This window comes from Pristis pectinata, chromosome 1, assembly GCF_009764475.1.
Source record: "Pristis pectinata isolate sPriPec2 chromosome 1, sPriPec2.1.pri, whole genome shotgun sequence".
Lineage (NCBI taxonomy): Eukaryota > Metazoa > Chordata > Chondrichthyes > Rhinopristiformes > Pristidae > Pristis > Pristis pectinata.
Window position 1 is genome coordinate 73,061,740 of NC_067405.1, and position 19,890 is coordinate 73,081,629.

Sequence of the window (19,890 nt, forward strand, 5' to 3'; positions counted from 1 at the left end):
TTCCACATCTCTCCACCTCACTCTCTTCCATTAAGACTCTCCTTTAAATATATCTCTATGACCAAATATTGTTTGATAACACTCCTGTGAAGTATATTTGGGAGATTTTGCTACATTAAATGTGCTATTAAGATACAAATTGCTGCTATGTCAAAACTTAAATAAAATTGCCAGTCACTTGCTTGACTGTAATGACAACTTGTGTTTCTGTAGCATCCTCAAAACATCCTACTGTGCTTTATTGTACAAAAATTGACACAACCACATAAGGAGAAATTTGGGCAAAAATATACACCCTTGTCTAAGAGTGAGGCTTTGAGAAGTGTTTTAAACAGAGGTGTGGCTTTGGCTTGGTGAAAAAAAATTCCAGAGCTTTGGTCTAAGGAAGTTGAATGAAGGGCTGCTTGAGCTGGAATGATTAAATTTGGGAATGTTGAAGTGACTAGAATTTCAAATGGCCATTGAGCTGGAGAAGGTTGCAAACATGGCCAGAGTGGGGATATGGAGAATTTGAAAACAAGGATGAGAATCAAGGCGTTGTTGGTTGGGGGCTAATGTAGGTTAGCGAGTCTCTGGTTGATGGGTGAATGGGACTTAACTGTAATTGAGCATCTATTGTTGTGTATTTTTCTATAATGCTTTGAATTTCATGCAATGGTTAAGCCTTGTGCAGACACCAGAGCATAAAGCTAATCCAACCTGCCTATTTCAACAAAATGAAGTGGAGTCAATTTACGTATCTGAAACCAGGAGAATGGGACTTGGGAGCAGAGTTTTGGATTTCTTCACAATGGTATGTGTTTGCCTTTGGTAGATTGCACAAAACATCCAAGTCATTTTCTGCTTATTCTGTTCAGTGCTTTTAATTTCACTGGATGCATCCTAGTTTGTCTTCATAGGTGTTGTGCGACCTCATACATACAAAACCTTTTCTGCTAATTAGATTAAGATCCCTTCCTGAGAAACAGTTAACTAATTAACATTTGCAATGGGTCAATAGAAGCTATCAAGAGTACTGAACAAAAGCTGCTTGTAAGCTTGTTTTTAAAATCATTGACTTCCCAATAATTTCTCCTTGTATTTATCCTGTTTTCAGCTACAGGTAAATTGGCTCTACTTCATCTTGTTGAAATAGGCATGTTGGATTGGCTTTATGCTCTCGTCTCTGTATGAGGCTTGATCATTGCATGAATTTCAAACCTTATTATAAAGCTTAGTATAGAAAAAGACACAATAGTAGATGCTTAATTACTTTTTCAGACTTTATTTTATATCATTGCTTTTGTGAAGAGCGGGAGGATAAATATTATAATATATTTTAATGGTTGGCAATCAGAATCCAGTTCTGGTAATGAATTTGCTAAATGTTGTGTCAAACTAATGGTAATTATTGGCCTGAGTTTACTAATCCATTGAAATACTTGCAGATTGTGATTCTAAGATCCTTGTTTTTAAATTTATTGAATCCAGCAAATGATTTTTATATTCCCTTAAGCAGGTAAGTTGTAGAGATGTATTTCAGAGGAAAACTCCAGTGAGCAATGTACACCTGGAGAACTGGTAAAAGTTGAACGACATCAGCTGGGTTAATGCAGCATGGCTAATGATGATCTGAAGGAATTTTTGATTAATCATTTGTCCCTTCTAATTTTCTAGGGAGTGAACTGGGCACCCACAGATGATGTAAGAACAGACCCTTCAGGACCACCAGACAAGCATTCAAAAAGCACTTTAAGGTATGGCAGTCAATAGATGTCAATGATAAGTTATGACTCGAAGAGAACCTTGTACTATTTCTTTCTATTTTTGTGTGCTATAATTTTTTTCTCTGTATAGTGTCCAGTGCTCCTGCCTGTTATCTTTCTGAAGGGTTGTAGTTACATTTACGTATTCCAAGATTTATAAACCCCAAGCCTCTCCTGCATCCCAGAGAAGTCACCCTAACCCCCCACAGGGATGTCCTGAAAGGGATTTTAGATGTATTGTGAAATGGAAGACTGACTGTTCTTTCCTCCAGTGAATCAGTGCATTCTACCAATCCACAGAAATCTAAAGGATAACGTGGTGTGAAAATAAAGAACAAAAACAAGGCTTTTTGTCTACTTTATTCCCATCACAAAATGGAAACCATCACCTAAACCATCATGAAATGATGCTCATTAATTTAGCTGAGGAGGTGTGACCCTTATACCCTAGAACATGCTGGCTCAGACAATTGTATTTATGTAACAATCTTCCCCACCCACCTCTACCACCACCCACCACTGCAGCCTTGGAAATGGGAGCTTTTATCTTGTGGAGAAGTGTGGCACGTTTCCTTATCTTCTTTCATTTCCTTGTGAGGAAAATAAACTGATAAATTTACATTTCCTGCTAGCAAGTGAGCTATCAGTTGCTCCTTCACCAAAGCCCTTTGCTGTCTGCCTTTGTGCCTGTGACTCCGCTGGTTCATAAATCTTTCTGATCTTTTTTTTCTGTTTCTGTTTTGCCACTGTTACATGTCTGTAAGGCTGTGAAGCTTATCCAAGTTTGTCCTTGGGTAATCTATTCTTCCCATTTTCTTGCATCCCTTTCTGTATCAGCCTATTGTGAGGGAGGGAGAGGGCAAGGGGTTGGAGGGTGAAGAGTAGAGAACATCATTGTACCACAGCTTGCAATTATACAGCAACTTTTAATGCGGTTTTAAAAAAATCTAAAATTTCTTCACAGGAGAATTATCAAATAAAATTTGACACTGAACCACATGACACCAGGATAAAAGACAAAAGGTGCAAGTTTAAGGATTTTCTTAAAGGTGGACAGATTGAGGGGAAGAGTTACAGAGTTTCAGTTTTAGAGGGTTCCAAAACTGCAGTTGCAGTGGCCAAACATTTGCTTGTCCAACTTTTCTTCTTTCTCAGACCTGAAGCATTGTTTCTCTTCCCACAAATGCTGCCTGGCCTGCTGAGTGCTTCCAGAATTTTCTGCTTTTATTTCTTAGTGCAGATGTAAACAGTTGTCATTTTCAGGCAGAGGAAGAGAAGGAAAAAGGTTGCAAATAGAAGGCAATTTTGTCCTTGTTGATTTTTTTAAGCATTCATGCTGTGAAACTGTGATAAGTGTCTCAAGCTATGTTATCTTTGGTAGCCCTCCTCTCTGCAAACCCCAGATAATGTGGCTGTGAGCATCTCTCAGAATTGTAGATAGCCATTTAACCCACATGTCTATGTCTTCTCCTTCAAAGAGCAATCCAATTAGTCACATTCTCCATCTGATTTCCCATAGTTCTGCAATTTTTTCCTTTTTAAGTACCTATCCAATTTCCTTTTGAAAGTTGGTGTTGGACTTAATTTTGACACCCTTTCATGCAACACATTCCAAATCACAGCAGCATGCTGTGTGAAAAATAACTCCCCACTCTCCCCTCTGATTCCTTGGATTTCTCGCATGTCACATGAGAAACTTGTACTTGTGTCTTTCGGCATCTGAGATAAACAAAATATCTGCATGCTGTTCTCTGCCGTTAAAAGTTGGATAGTTTTGCTCTTCATGGTGCTTGCAATAAAATGAAAACAGGAATTGGCTATAATTTTTTAGGGCTGGGGAAAAGAAAATATGAACTTGAGATCTTGCTTCATAATGTTAATTGGCAAGTGTAGGGCCATGTGTGTGCATGTTTGAACATTGGCTGAGGTCTGGATCAGACTTGCTTGTGATAAATCTAGTAATTGAATTGCTAGTCATTCAAGGACATAAAGGTACCATCGTGACCCAGTAGTGGTGCACCATGTCTTTGAGACAGATAATTGTGGGTTTAGTTTCTATTTCAGAGTATCCAGGCTGACATTCCAGTGCATTAAATTGGTGTCATATCGAGCTATTGACAGGCAAAAAGGAAGTCACTTGTATAGATTGCAGTTTATGGGGAAGGCAGTTCAAAATCAAATTTTCTCTGCATCCAGTCCTTTTCACCTCATAAACTTGAAAACTCCTTTTGGGGTTTAACTTTGTGTGACACCACCTACCCCTCTGAATAACCATGAATGAGAGAAGGTTCTAAGTTGTTTCCTCAGCTCTTCTTCCACGGACACCCTCATCTGTGCCTTATTATCTCCAGACATGACAATTCTTGTGCTGTTTTGGCCAAGTTCCCATTTTTTTTTACTTTCCACAAGCATAACTTTCTCCAATGTGCTAACCCACATTCCTACTCATGAATGTATTGCTCCTACTCATAAAATCCAGCTCATCAATCACCTTGTGAATGTTTGTGATGTATTATTTAAAAGTTCTCACATTGATGTTCAAATTGCTACATAGCTTCGCACCTTCTACCTCTATCCTCCTCGAGTCCTAAAACCATGTGGAAACTATTGTGTTCCTCCAGTTTTGGTCTCTTGGATATACGTACTTCATTTAAGTCAATTCACCATTGGTAGCAATACCTTCAGTTGCCTGGAAGTTCTGGAATTCTTTCCCTAAAGCTTACTTACCTACCTTCTTTTTCGTGTTTCTTAAGACTTATTTCTTTGTTCACACTTACAGTAACTCTCCATGTGAGCTTTGTATCAAATTATTTCTTGGGCAGTCAACAATGTTGAAGGTGTTTAACTTCAAGTTCCCATTCTCTGTACGTGGAGCCTGCTTGTTTGTTGATGAACCCAGCCTTATTTATCACCAGAAAACAGAGAAGGATAGTAGAACGTTGGCCCTTATTTCATTGGGTTGGAGTATAAGAATAGGGAAGTCTTACAGCTTCTGTAAAAAGTACTAGTGAGACCATGTTTAGAGTACTACAAATAGTTTTGGTGCCCCTATTTAAGGAAATAAATTACTTTATTGGGGCCTATTCAGCAAAGGTTCACTGCAATGACCCTGGACGTGAAGATGTTGGCCTATGAGGAAACGTTAAAAGGATTGATATTCACTTTAGATTGAAAGGTGATCTAATTCAAACATATAAGTTTCTTAGGAGACTAGACAAGTTAAATGCTCATAGGATGTTTCCTCTCATGGAAGTGTCCAGAACCAGAGGACATGGTCTTGAATGAGGGGATGCCCATTTTTGACTTAGATGAGGGAGATTTATTCTCCTGGTGGGTTATGAATCTTTGGATCTCCTTGTCACAGTGAGCTGTGTGGCAGAGTCCTTGTGTATACTTAGTGCTGAGATATAAAGATTTCTAATCAGTAAGGGAATCGAAGGCAGGAAAGTGGACTTGATCAGCAATGAGCAGGCAGCAGGGGCTTTTCTTGTGTTCATCTTCCCATCTGACACCCACATGTGCAGAAATTTCCAGCAGGGTATAGGCAGAATTAGAAACCCTAACTTGTTTGTTCTTTGGTGCAAAGGCACTGATTTTAATATCCCAATAACATCTGGGCTGAGTGGCGATTTCAGTGATTGAGCTTGTGACCTATTGGTTGATACTTTTCTGTCAAATAATTCATTCAACATGTCATTTACACCCTTTGATTTTCCAAATAGTCTATTCATCTGTGGATCATGGTTAGGGATGTCCAATTCCACTAAGTCTTATCTGTCTTGGAAATTCTCTGAAATGCTTGGTGGGTCAAGATGTTTGGAGTGAAGACCAGACAATCTCAATAGACTTTTTCTGTTGTGAGGCTAGGAAACATGCATGCTAATGAAAACATATTTTCCGGCATCTTAAATTATTTTGATTTTGTACAAGTGTAAACAGGTGCCTTTGAGGATGTGCATATCGACCAGAGGGCAAGATTGGGGGACTGTGATGCGTTTCTCAGTTGAAGAGTTAGTTAGGGAGCTGTGTGGGAAATAATGTACCCAAGGATGTAACTTTTTCACGTCAGGTCCTTCTTCGTAGCTTGCAACGGTTTATTGCTTTGCATTGATGGTTATGCTTTTTGCTGATAATGCTAAAAGTCGTGTACTTAACCTGATTGCACTCTCTTTTTCTCCCCCTCACACACCCATCCACACACACTGCATAAGCAGTGAATTTCTGGTTTGGTGCTGCATTACAAGAAAATTTTATTCCCTTGTATCGGCACATGTTCTGAAGACCATAGTGTAATAATTGTGCAGGCTGTCTGTTGGTTAAGAATGCCTGACTTATGGACCCCCCTACATATGAATGATCTCCCATAGTATTAATTTCAAAGGTCTGATGTATGTACATATGTTTATTCCTACGAACGGCAGATCTAGTTTCCTTGTTCTCTCTCACTTTCTCTCGCGCTCTCTCTCCCTCTGCCCCCTCTCCCTCTCCCTCCACTTTAGTCATTGTTCTTTCTTATTAGTCTTATGTGCTTTTGATGTAATTCATTACGATACAGTAGAGATATGGTTACCCTGTCCAGTGATTTTTATGTAGTTTCAGGCTTGTGGACAAAATCCACTTGTGGATATCTAAAAATGGAACCTGTTCATTACCAGAGATGGCCTGTAGCTATTTTCACTGTATATACCCAGTTACAGCAAGAAGAATCATTGTTTTGCTTAATTACATTTGGCTTGTTCGCATCTTTTTTCTTAAATATCCTGACAGAATTCATTGTAATCCAGTCACCCTATTCTATTTACTTATTTGGGCTAATGGGTTAAAAAGCTATGTTTTGTAGAGTCCCAGCTGTTCTTGGGTGTAACCTCATCCATCTTTTTTTCTGGCAGTGATTTGACAAAGAAGGTAGAGTTTTCTGGAGACGGCGGCCCCCTGGGAATCCATGTGGTGCCCTTTAACTCTACGCTGAGTGGAAGGTAAAGTATCTAAAAGTACATCTGTACTTAAAACTGCTGAGAGATTGCATCCCATGGGATCAGATGCCATATGGTGCCTGTGGATATACTATTCCCAACATGAGCAATGCTGCAGCTGAGCACTGGTTCAATAAAGTGGGCTTTGATGCAGGTCTTATTGACAAAGCATTGTTTCTCTGTCAATATTTGTGTTTACAGAATGTTACAGGTTTGCAGTCCATTACAGTTTGGCCACAAGTGTGATTGGTATTGATACAATTGCCTTTGGAGGCTACTGAGTGAATTCAAGAGAAACTTTTTTTTCCCCAGGGAATGATGAGTTTGAAACTCAGTACCATAGGGAATACTGAAGGCATTTAATGGAAAACTAGGTAAGTACATGAGGGAAAAAGGAAACACTGAAGTAGTCAGATGATTTAGTTTGGGAGGAGGCTTGTATTGAGCAGAGATCAGTTGGGCTGAATTGCTTTTATTTTGCATGTTAAATTCTTTGTAGTTTCATGCAAGTCCTTCAGTTCCTGAGATGTAATACAGCCACTCCCACAGCTGGGAATATTGTGCCTGACTGTTTTTAACTGTGTGCCATGCTATCATACCAAATGATTTGACCCTTCCTTTAGCAGACGCAAGTGGTTCTGCAGATGCTGGAATCTGGAGCAATACACACAAAATGCTGGAGGAAATCAGCAGGTCAGGCAGCATCTATGGAGGGAAATAAACAGTTGGCATTTCAGGTTGAGATGAGGTCCTGATGAAGGGCCTGTTCCTGTGCCTATTCTGTGTTCATGTGCGGCAAACTTCTGTTGCATGTGAGACCTTGGTCTCCTATGCAATGAGCACAAAGATCCTTGAATCGTGCAGCATGCAAGAAAGAATAGGTGGACTGTGGGATTTGGTCATGGATTAGAAAAGTAAGGTGCTAAAGAGGTTCTCTCTAACTTTAGAGACAGCAGGTTTATCATGTTGTTACTGTAAGGGTAGTCCAGAGGCTACAAATTTTGCAATGAAAATCATGAAAGTTTCATTGAGGCGCATGCCATATGGAGGACTTGGAAGGAAAATAGTGGATTTTGCAATCCATGCAGTACATCCCCAGTTTTCTTCAACAGAAGTTTTGTTTCTATGGAAATTCAGTCACGGAATACACATAGTCGCACTATGGGAGAAAATGTCTCGGCCACTTCCTTTTCACTTCAAAAGAAACAAAGTGACTAGTTAGCCCCATGACACACAGTCCTATTGCACTAGCTTTCTATAGCAAAGAAATACGGGACCCAGGACTCTATTTGCGTCTAACTGATCCAGTTGCTGCTCTAAGCCTGATCACCAATGGGTTATTCAAAGCAGGGTGTGCATTTCAGAAAAGAGCCTCCAACCCATCCTGAGAACACATACCCCGGGTGTGGTGCATCCTCCTACTTTTATTTCCCAAGATTTTGGTGCCTGCACCTTTAGCTTTGCATGGCCTAAAAGCTGGAATATCCTCCGCAAACCTCTTTTTCTGCATTTCTTAGTTCTCAATGTCATTCATTAAAGTTACCCACTTGAGCAAGCTGTTGATCACCTGTCCTTGAATATTCTGATGTGATTTGGGATCAAATTCTATTTTGTGAAGCATTTTGGGAGATTGAACCATGCTAAAGGTGCCATTTAATTGAAAGTTTTTAATTATTTTTTTAATTGCCTGAAATCTCTGCCAAGAATTTCTGCAGCTGAAGGCCATGGTAGGAAATCTCAGAGTTTTTAAATCTCATAATTTAATAGTATACTAAACTGATGCAATAGCCAGAGATTTGTACAGCATGGAAACAGGCCTGTCGGTCCACTGAGTCCACACCCACTGTTAAGCACCCATTTACCCTAATCCTACACTAATTCCCACGTTCCCATCAACTCCCACCCGATTCTACCACGTACTTACACACTGGGGCAACTTACAGTGGCCAGTTAACCTACCAACCAGCATACCTTTGGGTTTGTGGAAGGAAACCAGACCACCTGGCGGAAACCCACATGCAAACTCCACACATAAAGCACCAAAGGTCCAGGATTATAACCGGGTCACTGGAACTGTGAGGCAGCAGCTTTACTATCTGTGCCACCTGAATCCAATGGTGGATTTTTTTTGCAGAAGAAAAATGTAACTGTCTTGGAATTACAAATTAATTGTGAGCAACTGCAGGCTGGTGAACTTGAAGCGTCAAAGATATCCTGATTCATGTTAACATGTTTTCCAACATATTCTTCAGAGAGCAATTGGGCCCAGAAGTACTCTCTTTTCCCATACACCCTTGTCCCTACACTCAAAACTTATTCACTTCCTTCCACATTCCAAGCACACACCAACATATGCACAGTGCAGCACATTGCACTGCATGGCACCTCTCTTCAGCGCATGGGGTCAGCTAACCTTTCACAGATTTGGGAGTTTCAAAGTTTGTAAAATATGGTTGCTACAAGCTATTTTTCCAGCCTACTGATGTGTTTTATTTTCCTCCTGGCACTTAGTGTTCTAAAAATCTATCTCTCTGTTTGCATTTTTACTTTTGAATTAAGTGTGAACAAACAATAATTATGCAGCCCAAAAAGATTACGGTAATGGTACATTGGGTTTCAGCCTGGGATGTGGGAACCTAAGAATCATTTAAAAGACTATAATCAAATCCACATTGTGCTTGAACATTCATTAATGCAATTAGTGAATTGAACCTAAATTGTTTTTGGAAACCAGGCTTTTGCCAAGAATTCAGGTTAGTTATTATGAACCAATATGCTCCATTTAACACTTGCTCACATGTTTACTTTTTGCTTTCATGCATTGTCTCATCTCAGTCTAAATTTCCTTTATTGGCCAATGTGTTGTGTGACAATACTAAATTGTTATGTTTGCATTAACATTAAACATACGATAACAATAGCAACACACAAAACACTGGAGGAACTCAGCTGGTCAGGCAGCATCTATGGAGGGAAATGGACAGTCAACATTTCAGGTTGAGACCTTCATCTGGACCTCCAGTTCCTCCAGTGCTTTGTGTGTTGCTCCAGGTTCTAACACCTGCAGTCTCCTGTGCCTTCGTACAATAACAATAGTTGTTTTTGGAAATCTCTGCACAAGTAGGTGAAACCACCTCTTAAACATGTGGTTCTTTCAATGGTATCTGAACCTCTCATTCTTTTTCTGTTGTTGGTGTGCTGCCTTCTGCATTGAACGTGCAGATATACTTTTAATGGGAGCATTTACTATCCTATAGCCCCAGTAAAAATGAAAACGTAAGCTTCCAAGGTTCTCAGGAGAATAAATTCAATAATAATGCTTCATGACAAGTTTTTCACAGTACCTCTGTACATGTGACAATAATAAACCAATTCCAACCAATTCCAATTCATATTTTTAAAAATTTGTGCCGGCTTTTGAGACTCAAGTACAGTAGTTATGATAAATTTCTTTGAAACTTCAGTTAAATACAGGTGGATTATTGCATCCATTTCTGTGAGCTTCATTTGAGGCAGGCTAATGAGACTTTGAAGAGGGTGTCATGAAGATTTGCTTGAGAAGTACCAGGGAAGAAGGATTTTGGAGGGGTGGAGAGAATAGAGAAACTGAATTGTCCACCTTAAAGCAAAGGTTTAACAAGAGCTTTTTAAAATTATGAATGCACAGAGAGAAAGTGTTTCCAGTAGCCTGAAGGCACCAGATTTAAGCTAACAGCAAATGGGAGAAACTTGTGTGATAGTATTTTGCTCAGAGAGTTGTTATTAGGAATGCACTGCCTAATAGGATAGTGAAAACTGATCCAGTAGTAACGTGGAAAAAGGAATTAAAGAATTAATTTGGCTTCGTATTTTGAATAGCTCCTTATGCTATATTTAATGACCCACTGATTTAAAATTTCCATTTCACTTGTTCGAAAGGTTGGCAAGAGTAGATCGTAGCTGAAACTCCCTTCATTGAATACCAATGTTAGCAGTAGATGGTCAAGGAAGTGAGTTGCACTCTGAGAAGAAAGTCGATGTAAAGTGAGCTCATTAAGATCATCCTGTTCTGATGTTTTAAAACAAAAATGGGATTTTTTCCTTGCTGCTTCTCCCCACCAGTTTTCTCCTCTGCCTTAAGGAGCACAAGTAAATAGGGCATGGTGGGCAACCTATTACCTTGCATCTGCTAGCGGTCTTCAGGGAAGCAGCAGCCAGGCAGTTGTGACCTGTTGCAGCACCTCTTGTGATCCAGAAGGCAACCAAGAGGGTTGAACAGTGGCACTGATCAGATCACACATTTTGTACTTAAGACAATTTACAATTTTTTTAATTCTCTCATTCTCAGAAAAAGTCATATGGAGTGCCATTGGCGCCATTTTGCATGATTACTCTGACCAGGTAAAGTGAAGGATGGCTATCCAATGCGACATAGCTTGAGTCAGCATCAGTGACAGGAGTGGAAAAGAAGGAAGAATAAAATGACTGGAAAATGTGGATCATATAGCTGGAGAAAGTAATGGGTTTAAGCATTCCAGTGTTATTTTTCTCTCTTTCAGTGAAAAGGCTTTTGTTGGGCAAGATTTCAGGAATAAAACTCCTTTTTAGTCAGGATTGAAAAAATGACATTGTTCATTGAGAAGAAAAGTGGAAAGATGGTTTAAAATGCATATGCTCATGTTACTGAACTGTAAACATATGGATATCTCTGACTTTTTAAGACTGACAAGAAATTGGCTCCTATTTGAAGAAATAAATGAATGAGCAAATCCAGAATCTTTTAAGTACTTTGGTAACGCGAAGGATGTGGGTTTGGTTCACTTTGTTGCTCTGCTTTCCACTCAGTGCTTCATCAATGATCAGATTGCTTGACGGACCTTGGAAAATGACTAGCATTAAACAGTTTTTGGCTGTCTCATCTAAAGCCCAAGCTTTTAACGCTCATCACCTCTTAGTATTTTGGCCCTTCTCCCCCACCCGCTCCCTCTCTCCATCTTTCTCTCCCCACCTTTATTTCTCTCTCTCTCTTCACCCCTCTATTTCTCTCTCTCCCTCCTCTCTACCTTTCTCTCCCCCTCTATCTTTCTCTCCCATCCTCTGTCTCTCACCCCCCTCTGTCTCTCACCTCCTCCTGTCTCACCCCAGTCTTAGCCCCCCGTCTCAGCCTCCCTCAGCCCCCCCCTGTCTCAGCCCCCCCTCTGTCTCACCCCCCTCTGTCTCAGCCCCCCCCAGCCCCGTCTCACCTCCCTGACTCACCCCCTCGACTCACCCCGTCTCTCACCCTCTTCTGTCTCCCTCACCCCCCCCTTCTGTTTCTCTCATCTCGCCCCCCTCTATTCCCCCCCCCCCCCAGTTTCCCTTTCTCTTGGCTTGCTTTGAATTATTATTTCCTTTCTATTTTTCCAGCTCCCTTCCTCTTGTTTTTCATTTCCTTTCCTCTTATCTCAATTTTTCCTTGTTTGCCAAAATCCCTTCTGCCTCTGCATTTCACTCCTCTCACCATGTTTCCTGGCCTTCCATTTATTTTTATTTTTATTTTCCTTTTTGTCCACTGACATCTCTGTCTCCCATTTACCAACATACTCCCTTTTCTCTATGCTCCCAGCTTTCATTTCCCCACTGCTTACCTCTCTCCCCGTCGGGTTCTCTCCCTTCATTCTGCTTTTGCGTGCTGTCTCCAGCCCCTTTGGTGGTTCTTGTTAAAGAAAATCTACACCATTGAAGAAGAGATTAACAGCAGTGTGCATAGAGTAACTGATGTTGCTTTATTATTGGATCTTTCAGATGTGCTAGAAATGCCTTGTCTCTGTTGCACTGTTTTTACTCTTTCGTTTCTAGTGCAGTGGTTACAGGCAGAAGAAGCTAGACACTCTTTGCTATGACTGAGGTGTTCAGGACAGTTCGAAATATCTAAAAGATCTTCCAACAATAATGCATTAAATTGTCACCAGGTGTCTTCTGTTCACCTATTTGAATTATGACATGCTTCTTTTCATTAGAGTGTGTTGCATTAGTTTGTGAAGCATAAAACTTTGTTAGATTATACTGGATAATTGAATTAACCTTTTCAGATCTTAAAATAGGTTGTTTGACTGTAGGTTTAAAAAGGGATTTTAAAAAAATGCTGCCTGAAAGGTGTGCTGTCTTTATAGTTAGTTGAATTATGTTAGCATTTAGCATGGAGCTGAGCGCCGGAGCCAGGCCAATGTATACAAATCATGGTCTGGTTTGGCACACTACTCAGCACGCCATTGATTTTTCCATCCCCCAAAGAAAACAAAATATTTTTCAAAGGCAGTAATAATCCTTGAAATTTACTATTCTGAATGACCAAATGATGCACTGTACAAATGATTCAAAACAAAACTCTATTGTACCAGTGTTGGCTTAGTTGACATATGCATTAAGTACCTTGTTGAAATGTCGATTGTAATAAGCGAGTGCCAGGTTTACCTTGGTGTTAGTTGTGTTAGCTGATCTTGTCTAACGTGGCAGATAGTAATTGGTTCCTAAGCCAGTGAAAAATAGGCGAAAAAAGGGTACTGCCCCATGATCAGTGTCCAAAGATGCCTATTGGAAAATGGTCAGGTGGTATTTTGGTGAAGATGGCATTGGTTTTGTGTGCAAGTCTACTGGAATTTAGTGTGAACCTGCAGTCGGCTGCAAAGTTTTGTGAAGTTGAGGAAAAAATTGGGAGTTTACTGTTTGAAGAATGACAACTTGAATGAGCTTGTGGAGGGAGTTCAACATCCATGAAAACGATACATTGCTGTAGTCACTTGTCTTACGGGAACAAGAGATTTTGATGAATTGACGATTCTGTGGGTGGGGTGGTGTGTGGGAGCAGTAGAAATCAGTAGTAGTTAATGGTCTTTTTCTTAAAATGACCATTAACTCAGATTTTGAATGATTTGCAGCTAGTTTCAGGAATTTTAGATGTAAATTTGAAAGTTGAAAATGCATGGCAAGTCTTCTGTTTTATGTTTGTGTCAGGGTTTCTATGAAGTACTTATGCAGTGCAGCCAGTTTGTAATCTTAGTACCTCAGCACATTAAATCATTTTTGTTACAGCAATTCAATCTAAACAAAAAGCAACCAAAACACTTAACCGAAGCGTATTTTACACAAACTGATTGCTTCTATAGAATGACCTACTGACTCTAGATTAGATTTGGTTGAGAAGTTGACAATATTTATGCAACAATGGAGATAATTAAAGGGTGTTTATGCCTAGGTATAAAACATACTCTATAGTGAAATTTGCAATCATTATAAAATGGGAGTGAATGGGAATTAGTTGTAAATTTATATGCAGGGAAGAGATTTGAATCTATTGATGTTGTAAATAATGGAAGTGATAGAAAGGGTTTTGCTGCAGTGGTTAGATCAGAGATAGGGAGTTGATTGTATATTGATCTTAACTGTGACAAACATTTTTTGCAGTTCTAATTCGAAAAGTATGACGCATGATGCAACATTATCTTTCAAAGCAATGTGTTGCAATAGTGCGATTGCCTTGGAAGCAATTGAAAAATATTGTGGTTATCAATATTACAATGGGTAGTTGAAAGGATGGTGGATTCACTAACACAAGGGCAGTTTCCTTGCCCCTTTCTTTTCTGAATCTGTGACATGCTTTGCCTTTTGCCTGTTTGTTCTCCAGATTCCTTGGCCTGAGTATTCGTGGTATTGAAGAGAACAGCCGTTCAAGAAAAGAGAATCTGCTCCAAGAGAATGAGTATATCATCAAAATAAATGACAGTGATTTAACAGACAAGACCTTCGTTCAGTAAGTGTGACCATTTCTCACCCCCTGTGACTCTATATTTCCCTGAAAGATCTACTTTACTAAACAAAACAAACTGTTATGATGATGGACTTCTTTTTGGATGATTGTTTATTTTTGATAGTTTTCAGTTGATGAAGAAAGGATCACAAAATTTACGTACCCTGGTATAAAAACAGAAAATGCTGGAAATATACAGCAGGTCAGGCAGTGTCCACGGAGAGAGAAACAGGATTAATGTTTCAGAATATCATTTCCGATGAAGGTTCATTGACCTCAAACGTTAGATAAGATTTAAGATTTCTTTATTAGTCACATGTACATCGAAACACACAGTGAAATGCATCTTTTGCGTAGAATGTTCTGGGGGCAGCCTGCAAGTGTCGCTGTGCTTCCAGCGCCAACAGAGCATGCCCACAATTTCCTAATCTGTACGGCTTTGGAATGTGGGAGGAGACCAGAGCACCCTCTGAGTCATTCTCCACAGATGGTGTCTGACCAGCTTGAGTACTTCCAGCATTTTCTGTTTTCATTTTCAGATTTTCAGTGTCTGCAGTTTATTTGCTTTTTGATTTACATAGTCTATGTTTTCTTATTCACTTTTGGAATCTGGGCTTCACTGAAAAAGCCAGCATTTACTGCTATCCCCAATTTCCTTTGCGAAGGTTGTGGCGAGCCAACATCTTGAACTGCTGAGTCCTTATCCCAGTGTTGTAGGGTGTGGGATTTCAGGAACTAAACGCTGTGATGATGAAAGACCGCTGATATGTTTCCAAGTCGGTGGCATGCACCTGCAAGTTGTGTGTTCCCATGCACCTGCTGCCTTTGTCTTTTTTGGTGGTAGAAGTCACAGGTTTGAGAGATGCTGTCAGAGTAGCTGGGGTGAGTAATGCAGTGCATTTTGTAGATGTTACACTGCATTCTATTTTGCCCAGCTGGTATTTGCCACATTTTTACTCCAAAGCTAATTAACTCTCTACCCTGCCCCAAAATGTATTTGTTCCCTTCTGTCTCACGTGCTTTAAGTCACCCCTTAAATGCATCATGCTGTCTTTTGTAACATTTTATTACAACAGTTTCTTGTGTCAGAAACTCCATCAATGTACCTGTGTGTGGAATGATCTGTTTGGATGGCATGCAAACAAAAGCTTTTCACTCTATCTCAGTACATATGACAATTATAAACCAATTATTATTGAATTACTAATCTCACTATCTTAAAGTATTTGACATGAAGACTCTTTATCTTTGTGTAGGACCCCAGGTATTACAAAATGCTGTATAGTTAATATGAGTATGAGAACTGATGCGACACATACACTCCCTTGAGTGTGGTCAACTTTTAAAAGCTAGTCTGCTTTTTTTTAAAAAAAAATCTATACTCCATAAGAAATTACACATCTCAGCCTTGAAATATTCAGTTGACTTTCAGAGCTCCAGATTTCCCATTATATGGTAAAGTGTATCCTGATTTTATCCCTCTGTGGTCATTTTAAGACTTAACTTCTACTTCCAGACTTGCCAAGAATGAAAACTGTTTATCCCTACCTAGCCTTTAATCATTTTGCACACTTAAATGGAACAATCTCATAACCTTCTTTACTCAAGGAAATACTAGCCAGATCCATGTTAGTGGTTTTTATAACTTGTATTGTGTCAGAAGTTAGGATGACTCCTGCACTTTGAGATGTCTGATTTGGAGTCTCTGGCCATTGATTTCCAAATTTCAGCTCTCTGAATGGTAGAGGTACCAAGGTGAAAATCTTATGCTTCTTACCAGGAATGCACAGAAAACTATTAGGACAAATCACTGTGATGAATGCTGCTCTTGTGCACCTCCTAACATTGGATTCACTGGATTGAGAATGCCTAAACTTAGACATTCCAAAGATATTTTCTGTTTGTTGGGGTGAGGGAAAAAATCAATTTGAGGGAAAAAATCAAAACATTGCATAAATGTGGAAAGCAATTAGTTGGAAACTTTCTTAATTTTATCCTGAAGCTCTTTTATTTTTGATTTGCAGAGCACAAGAGGTCTTTCGAAATGCATTACAATTTCCTGCTGTTGAACTCCAAATAGTTCCAAGTTATAACAGGGAACAATATGAAAAATTTGCAATTGGGTCTATTCTGAGCCACGTTCGTGAGGATGATTCAAAAATTAAAGTTCCTTCTTCAATGCGTTCCAAGCCAGCGGGCAAACCAACAGATCTGGTTTATCCCAATAATGCTGAGAATAGCTCACCGTCGATTTCAAAGAAGCTCAGTAGCCCAAAACAGTTGAGGAGCAATAACCACTTCACGTATTCCAGGAAAGCATCCTCCCCAACATCACTCGGGGGACTTGGGACCAAGAAACAAGGAAAAAAGATCAAAATTGATTTAAAAAAAGGTATTTTTGAGTTGCAATCTTGAAGAAAATTGAATATTTTGAATTATAGTCACTATATTGGAGTCCCATAAACAACAGTGTGTTAATGACCATATAATCTCTATTGGTGTTGGCTGAGGGTTAAATATTGGCCTTGATCTCTTTTGCTTTGAGAGCACAAGAAATATCTTGGTTCAATATCTTAAGCAAAAGACTAAACCTTCCACAGTTTGGCACTCCCTTTCTTTTGCACTGGGACATTAGACTTAATTTCATGCACAAGTTTCCAGAGTTGAACAACCCTTTGACTAACAGCAGAAAGCCTTGGCAAAAAGTGGGAAGATGCTGTTTTGTTTATTTTGCTGCATTTCAGAATAATCTCAGTGCCACCTCAGTAAATCCAAAGGAAGGTAGCTCAATACTACAGCAATTCTAATATTTCCTTTTGTTTCTTGGAATTTATGCTTAATTTGTAAATTATTCCTAAACTGCAAGCATACATTATAAACCTCTAATGATGTGAATTTGTGTATGATAGCATTATTTGTGCAGTAAAAAACAGAGAGGAGGATAGCTGCATATACAGATTGCTTACATAAACTTAATTAATTGCAGCATGGTTTCCAAGTTTGATCAATGAAGGTATTATCACCATAAAATGCCCCAAATAATAAAGCACATTTCCTATACCATTGCTCTTTGTGAGGTGTAAACTCTGTTTTACATTAACAAGAGTATTTCTAATTTAACTTGACAAGGCAGTTGGTACATAAAAATAACATGTAGTTTTGTACCCCTTGAGCAAGTCTTTACATAAAGGTGGATAACTAACTTCCAATGCATTACACTTGGATCACCATAACAATGCTAAGGTGCCTTGGAAAGGTGTTTATTCCTGTCCACTTGTGACTTGTATAACATCATCTCATCACTAATACCACGTTGACTCCATGTGCTGACTATGCCATTGTTACTTGGAACACTCCAAGCTATTTTCGTTGGTCCTTTTCTCCCTTCTCTATTTCACATCTTGTGACTCCTATTTCCTGTCTGTCCATCACCTAGCTCATTGCAGCCTGCTCTCCTAGCAATTCCTAGCCTAATTCAATGGCTGCTTTTCGTTCTTACCTCCCATGTGTTAATTTTTTTCTCTGTTCTGGAGACAGTGTCTTCCTATTCTCATCATCATTTGTCGATTCTAAAACTTACATGGGGTGATCAATAACCTGTGGTCCGATGGGAGTGTAAAGTTGAGGTTACAATCAGATAAGCCATGATCTTATGAAATGGCAGAGCAGTCTTGAGTGGCCGACTCATGCTCCTAATCCATACAAACATAAAAATAAATGCAGACAAGGCTACACTGAGACTTGGATCAGATTCATAATAAAGACTACCCTTGGAAATCTGCTTCTCTTTCTAAGCTGGAAGATGGAAATAGGCTGATGCTCTCTTTCAGGTAAGATATTAAAGTGAGGCCTTATCTGGGCTACTGGGTAGTTGTGAAAATTTCCATATTATTTCTATGTCCTTGGTATCAGTCAACCAACTGTACTCTGGTCATTAACACATTGCTGTTTGTGGAACTTACTGTGCACAAATTGGTTGCTTTTTTTTAATTAAGGCAGTGTCTACATTTCTAAACTAAAAGGAGAAAATGCTGGAAATATTCAGTGGAATAAATGACATGGAGGGAGAAGTTGCATCAACATTTCAAGTCAATGACATTTTATTAGATGGGGAAAAACACTGCAGCTGCTAGAAATCTGAAATAAAGGCAGAAAATGCTGGAAACATACAGAGGACCAGGCAACATCTGTGGAGAGAGAAATAGAATTTGTGCTTCAGAACATCAGTTCTGATAAAAGGTCATTGACCTGAAACATTAACTGTTTTTCTCTCTCCTTGGATGCTGCCAGACTTGCCAAGTATTTCCAGCATTTTCTGCTTTTATTTAACATGAGATAAAATGAGACTTAAGATGCAGGTAAAGGAGGAAGGGGAGGTAAAAACAGCAGGAAGGTCTGTAATAGACCTGAAGGCAGGAAAGGTTGCAGAATCAAAGTGGTGATGATATTTGTCAAATGGAGATAACAATGAGGCAAGGAGAGAAACAATAGGTAGGTCAGAATAAGCTGTAGATGGGAAAAATAAGAATCATTGTACAAAATTGATGAATACAATGTAGAGTTCAGCAGATTATATTAAACCTGGTTGCTGTTCTTTGAGATTAGATTGCATTTCAGTCTGTCTGTCAATCCACATATGATCTCAGTTTAAGAGAGACTGCATCATAATAAACATGTTATGAGCAGGGAACATTGAACTGGCTGACATAAGTTGCTTTTAGTGTGTGTGAGTGTTAGAATCTTGGGGGAGTTGATGGGAATGTGGGAAGATTAAAATGGGAAGTGTGCATGATGATGGGAGAAGACTTGGTGGGTTGCAGGATCGGTTTTTGTGCTGTATGACTCAACTAAATTGATGATAAATCATTCTCTCACTTGGGAACTGTTTACAGTGGGAAGGGAAGAAGGTCATGGTTGCACTTTTTGGGAGGATGCCACAGGCAAGGAGGAAGCACTGACAGTGATTTGAGGGCTGGAGGAGGTCGTAGCAGTGGAATGCTGGAAAGGACGAGAAGTTATAATTGCTAGAGGTGCTGTAACCAGCAGAGGGTAATAGGATGTGCAGGCTGGTCAGGTGCAAAGTGAGGGCAGGAGAAACCCACCACCGTTTTGTGCATGCGAGTAAAAGGACGAGACTTCTCAACTACCGAGACTTCTCTAGTAATTCATTGGCTGTAAGGTGCTTTGGGATGTCTTGTGCTTATGAAAACAAAATATAAACCACTCTCTTTATTTGGGCATATTACCTCCGGTTACCATAGAATGTTATAAAGGCAATAGCAGGCATATCTATTAGGATTTTTACTATGCTCTGCAGATGTATATAAAATGAAGAAACCATCCCCCAAGAGTCAAAGGCAAATTTACTGATAACCATTTTTATGATACTTAGCATTCCAAATTTATC

At 39.5% G+C, this 19,890-nt stretch overlaps 1 protein-coding gene across 2 annotated transcripts in view; it reads left to right on the forward strand.

Moving 5' to 3' along the window:
• The window catches only part of LOC127577496 (partitioning defective 3 homolog B-like), a 787,668-nt gene that overhangs the window by 330,185 nt on the left and 437,593 nt on the right, over positions 1-19,890 (forward strand). For both annotated transcript variants that reach the window (XM_052028727.1, XM_052028736.1), the window contains exons 5-8: positions 1,657-1,736; positions 6,635-6,721; positions 14,361-14,486; positions 16,508-16,875. In XM_052028727.1, the coding sequence (XP_051884687.1) occupies positions 1,657-1,736; positions 6,635-6,721; positions 14,361-14,486; positions 16,508-16,875 (661 nt within the window). The remainder of the gene's footprint in view (positions 1-1,656; positions 1,737-6,634; positions 6,722-14,360; positions 14,487-16,507; positions 16,876-19,890) is intronic.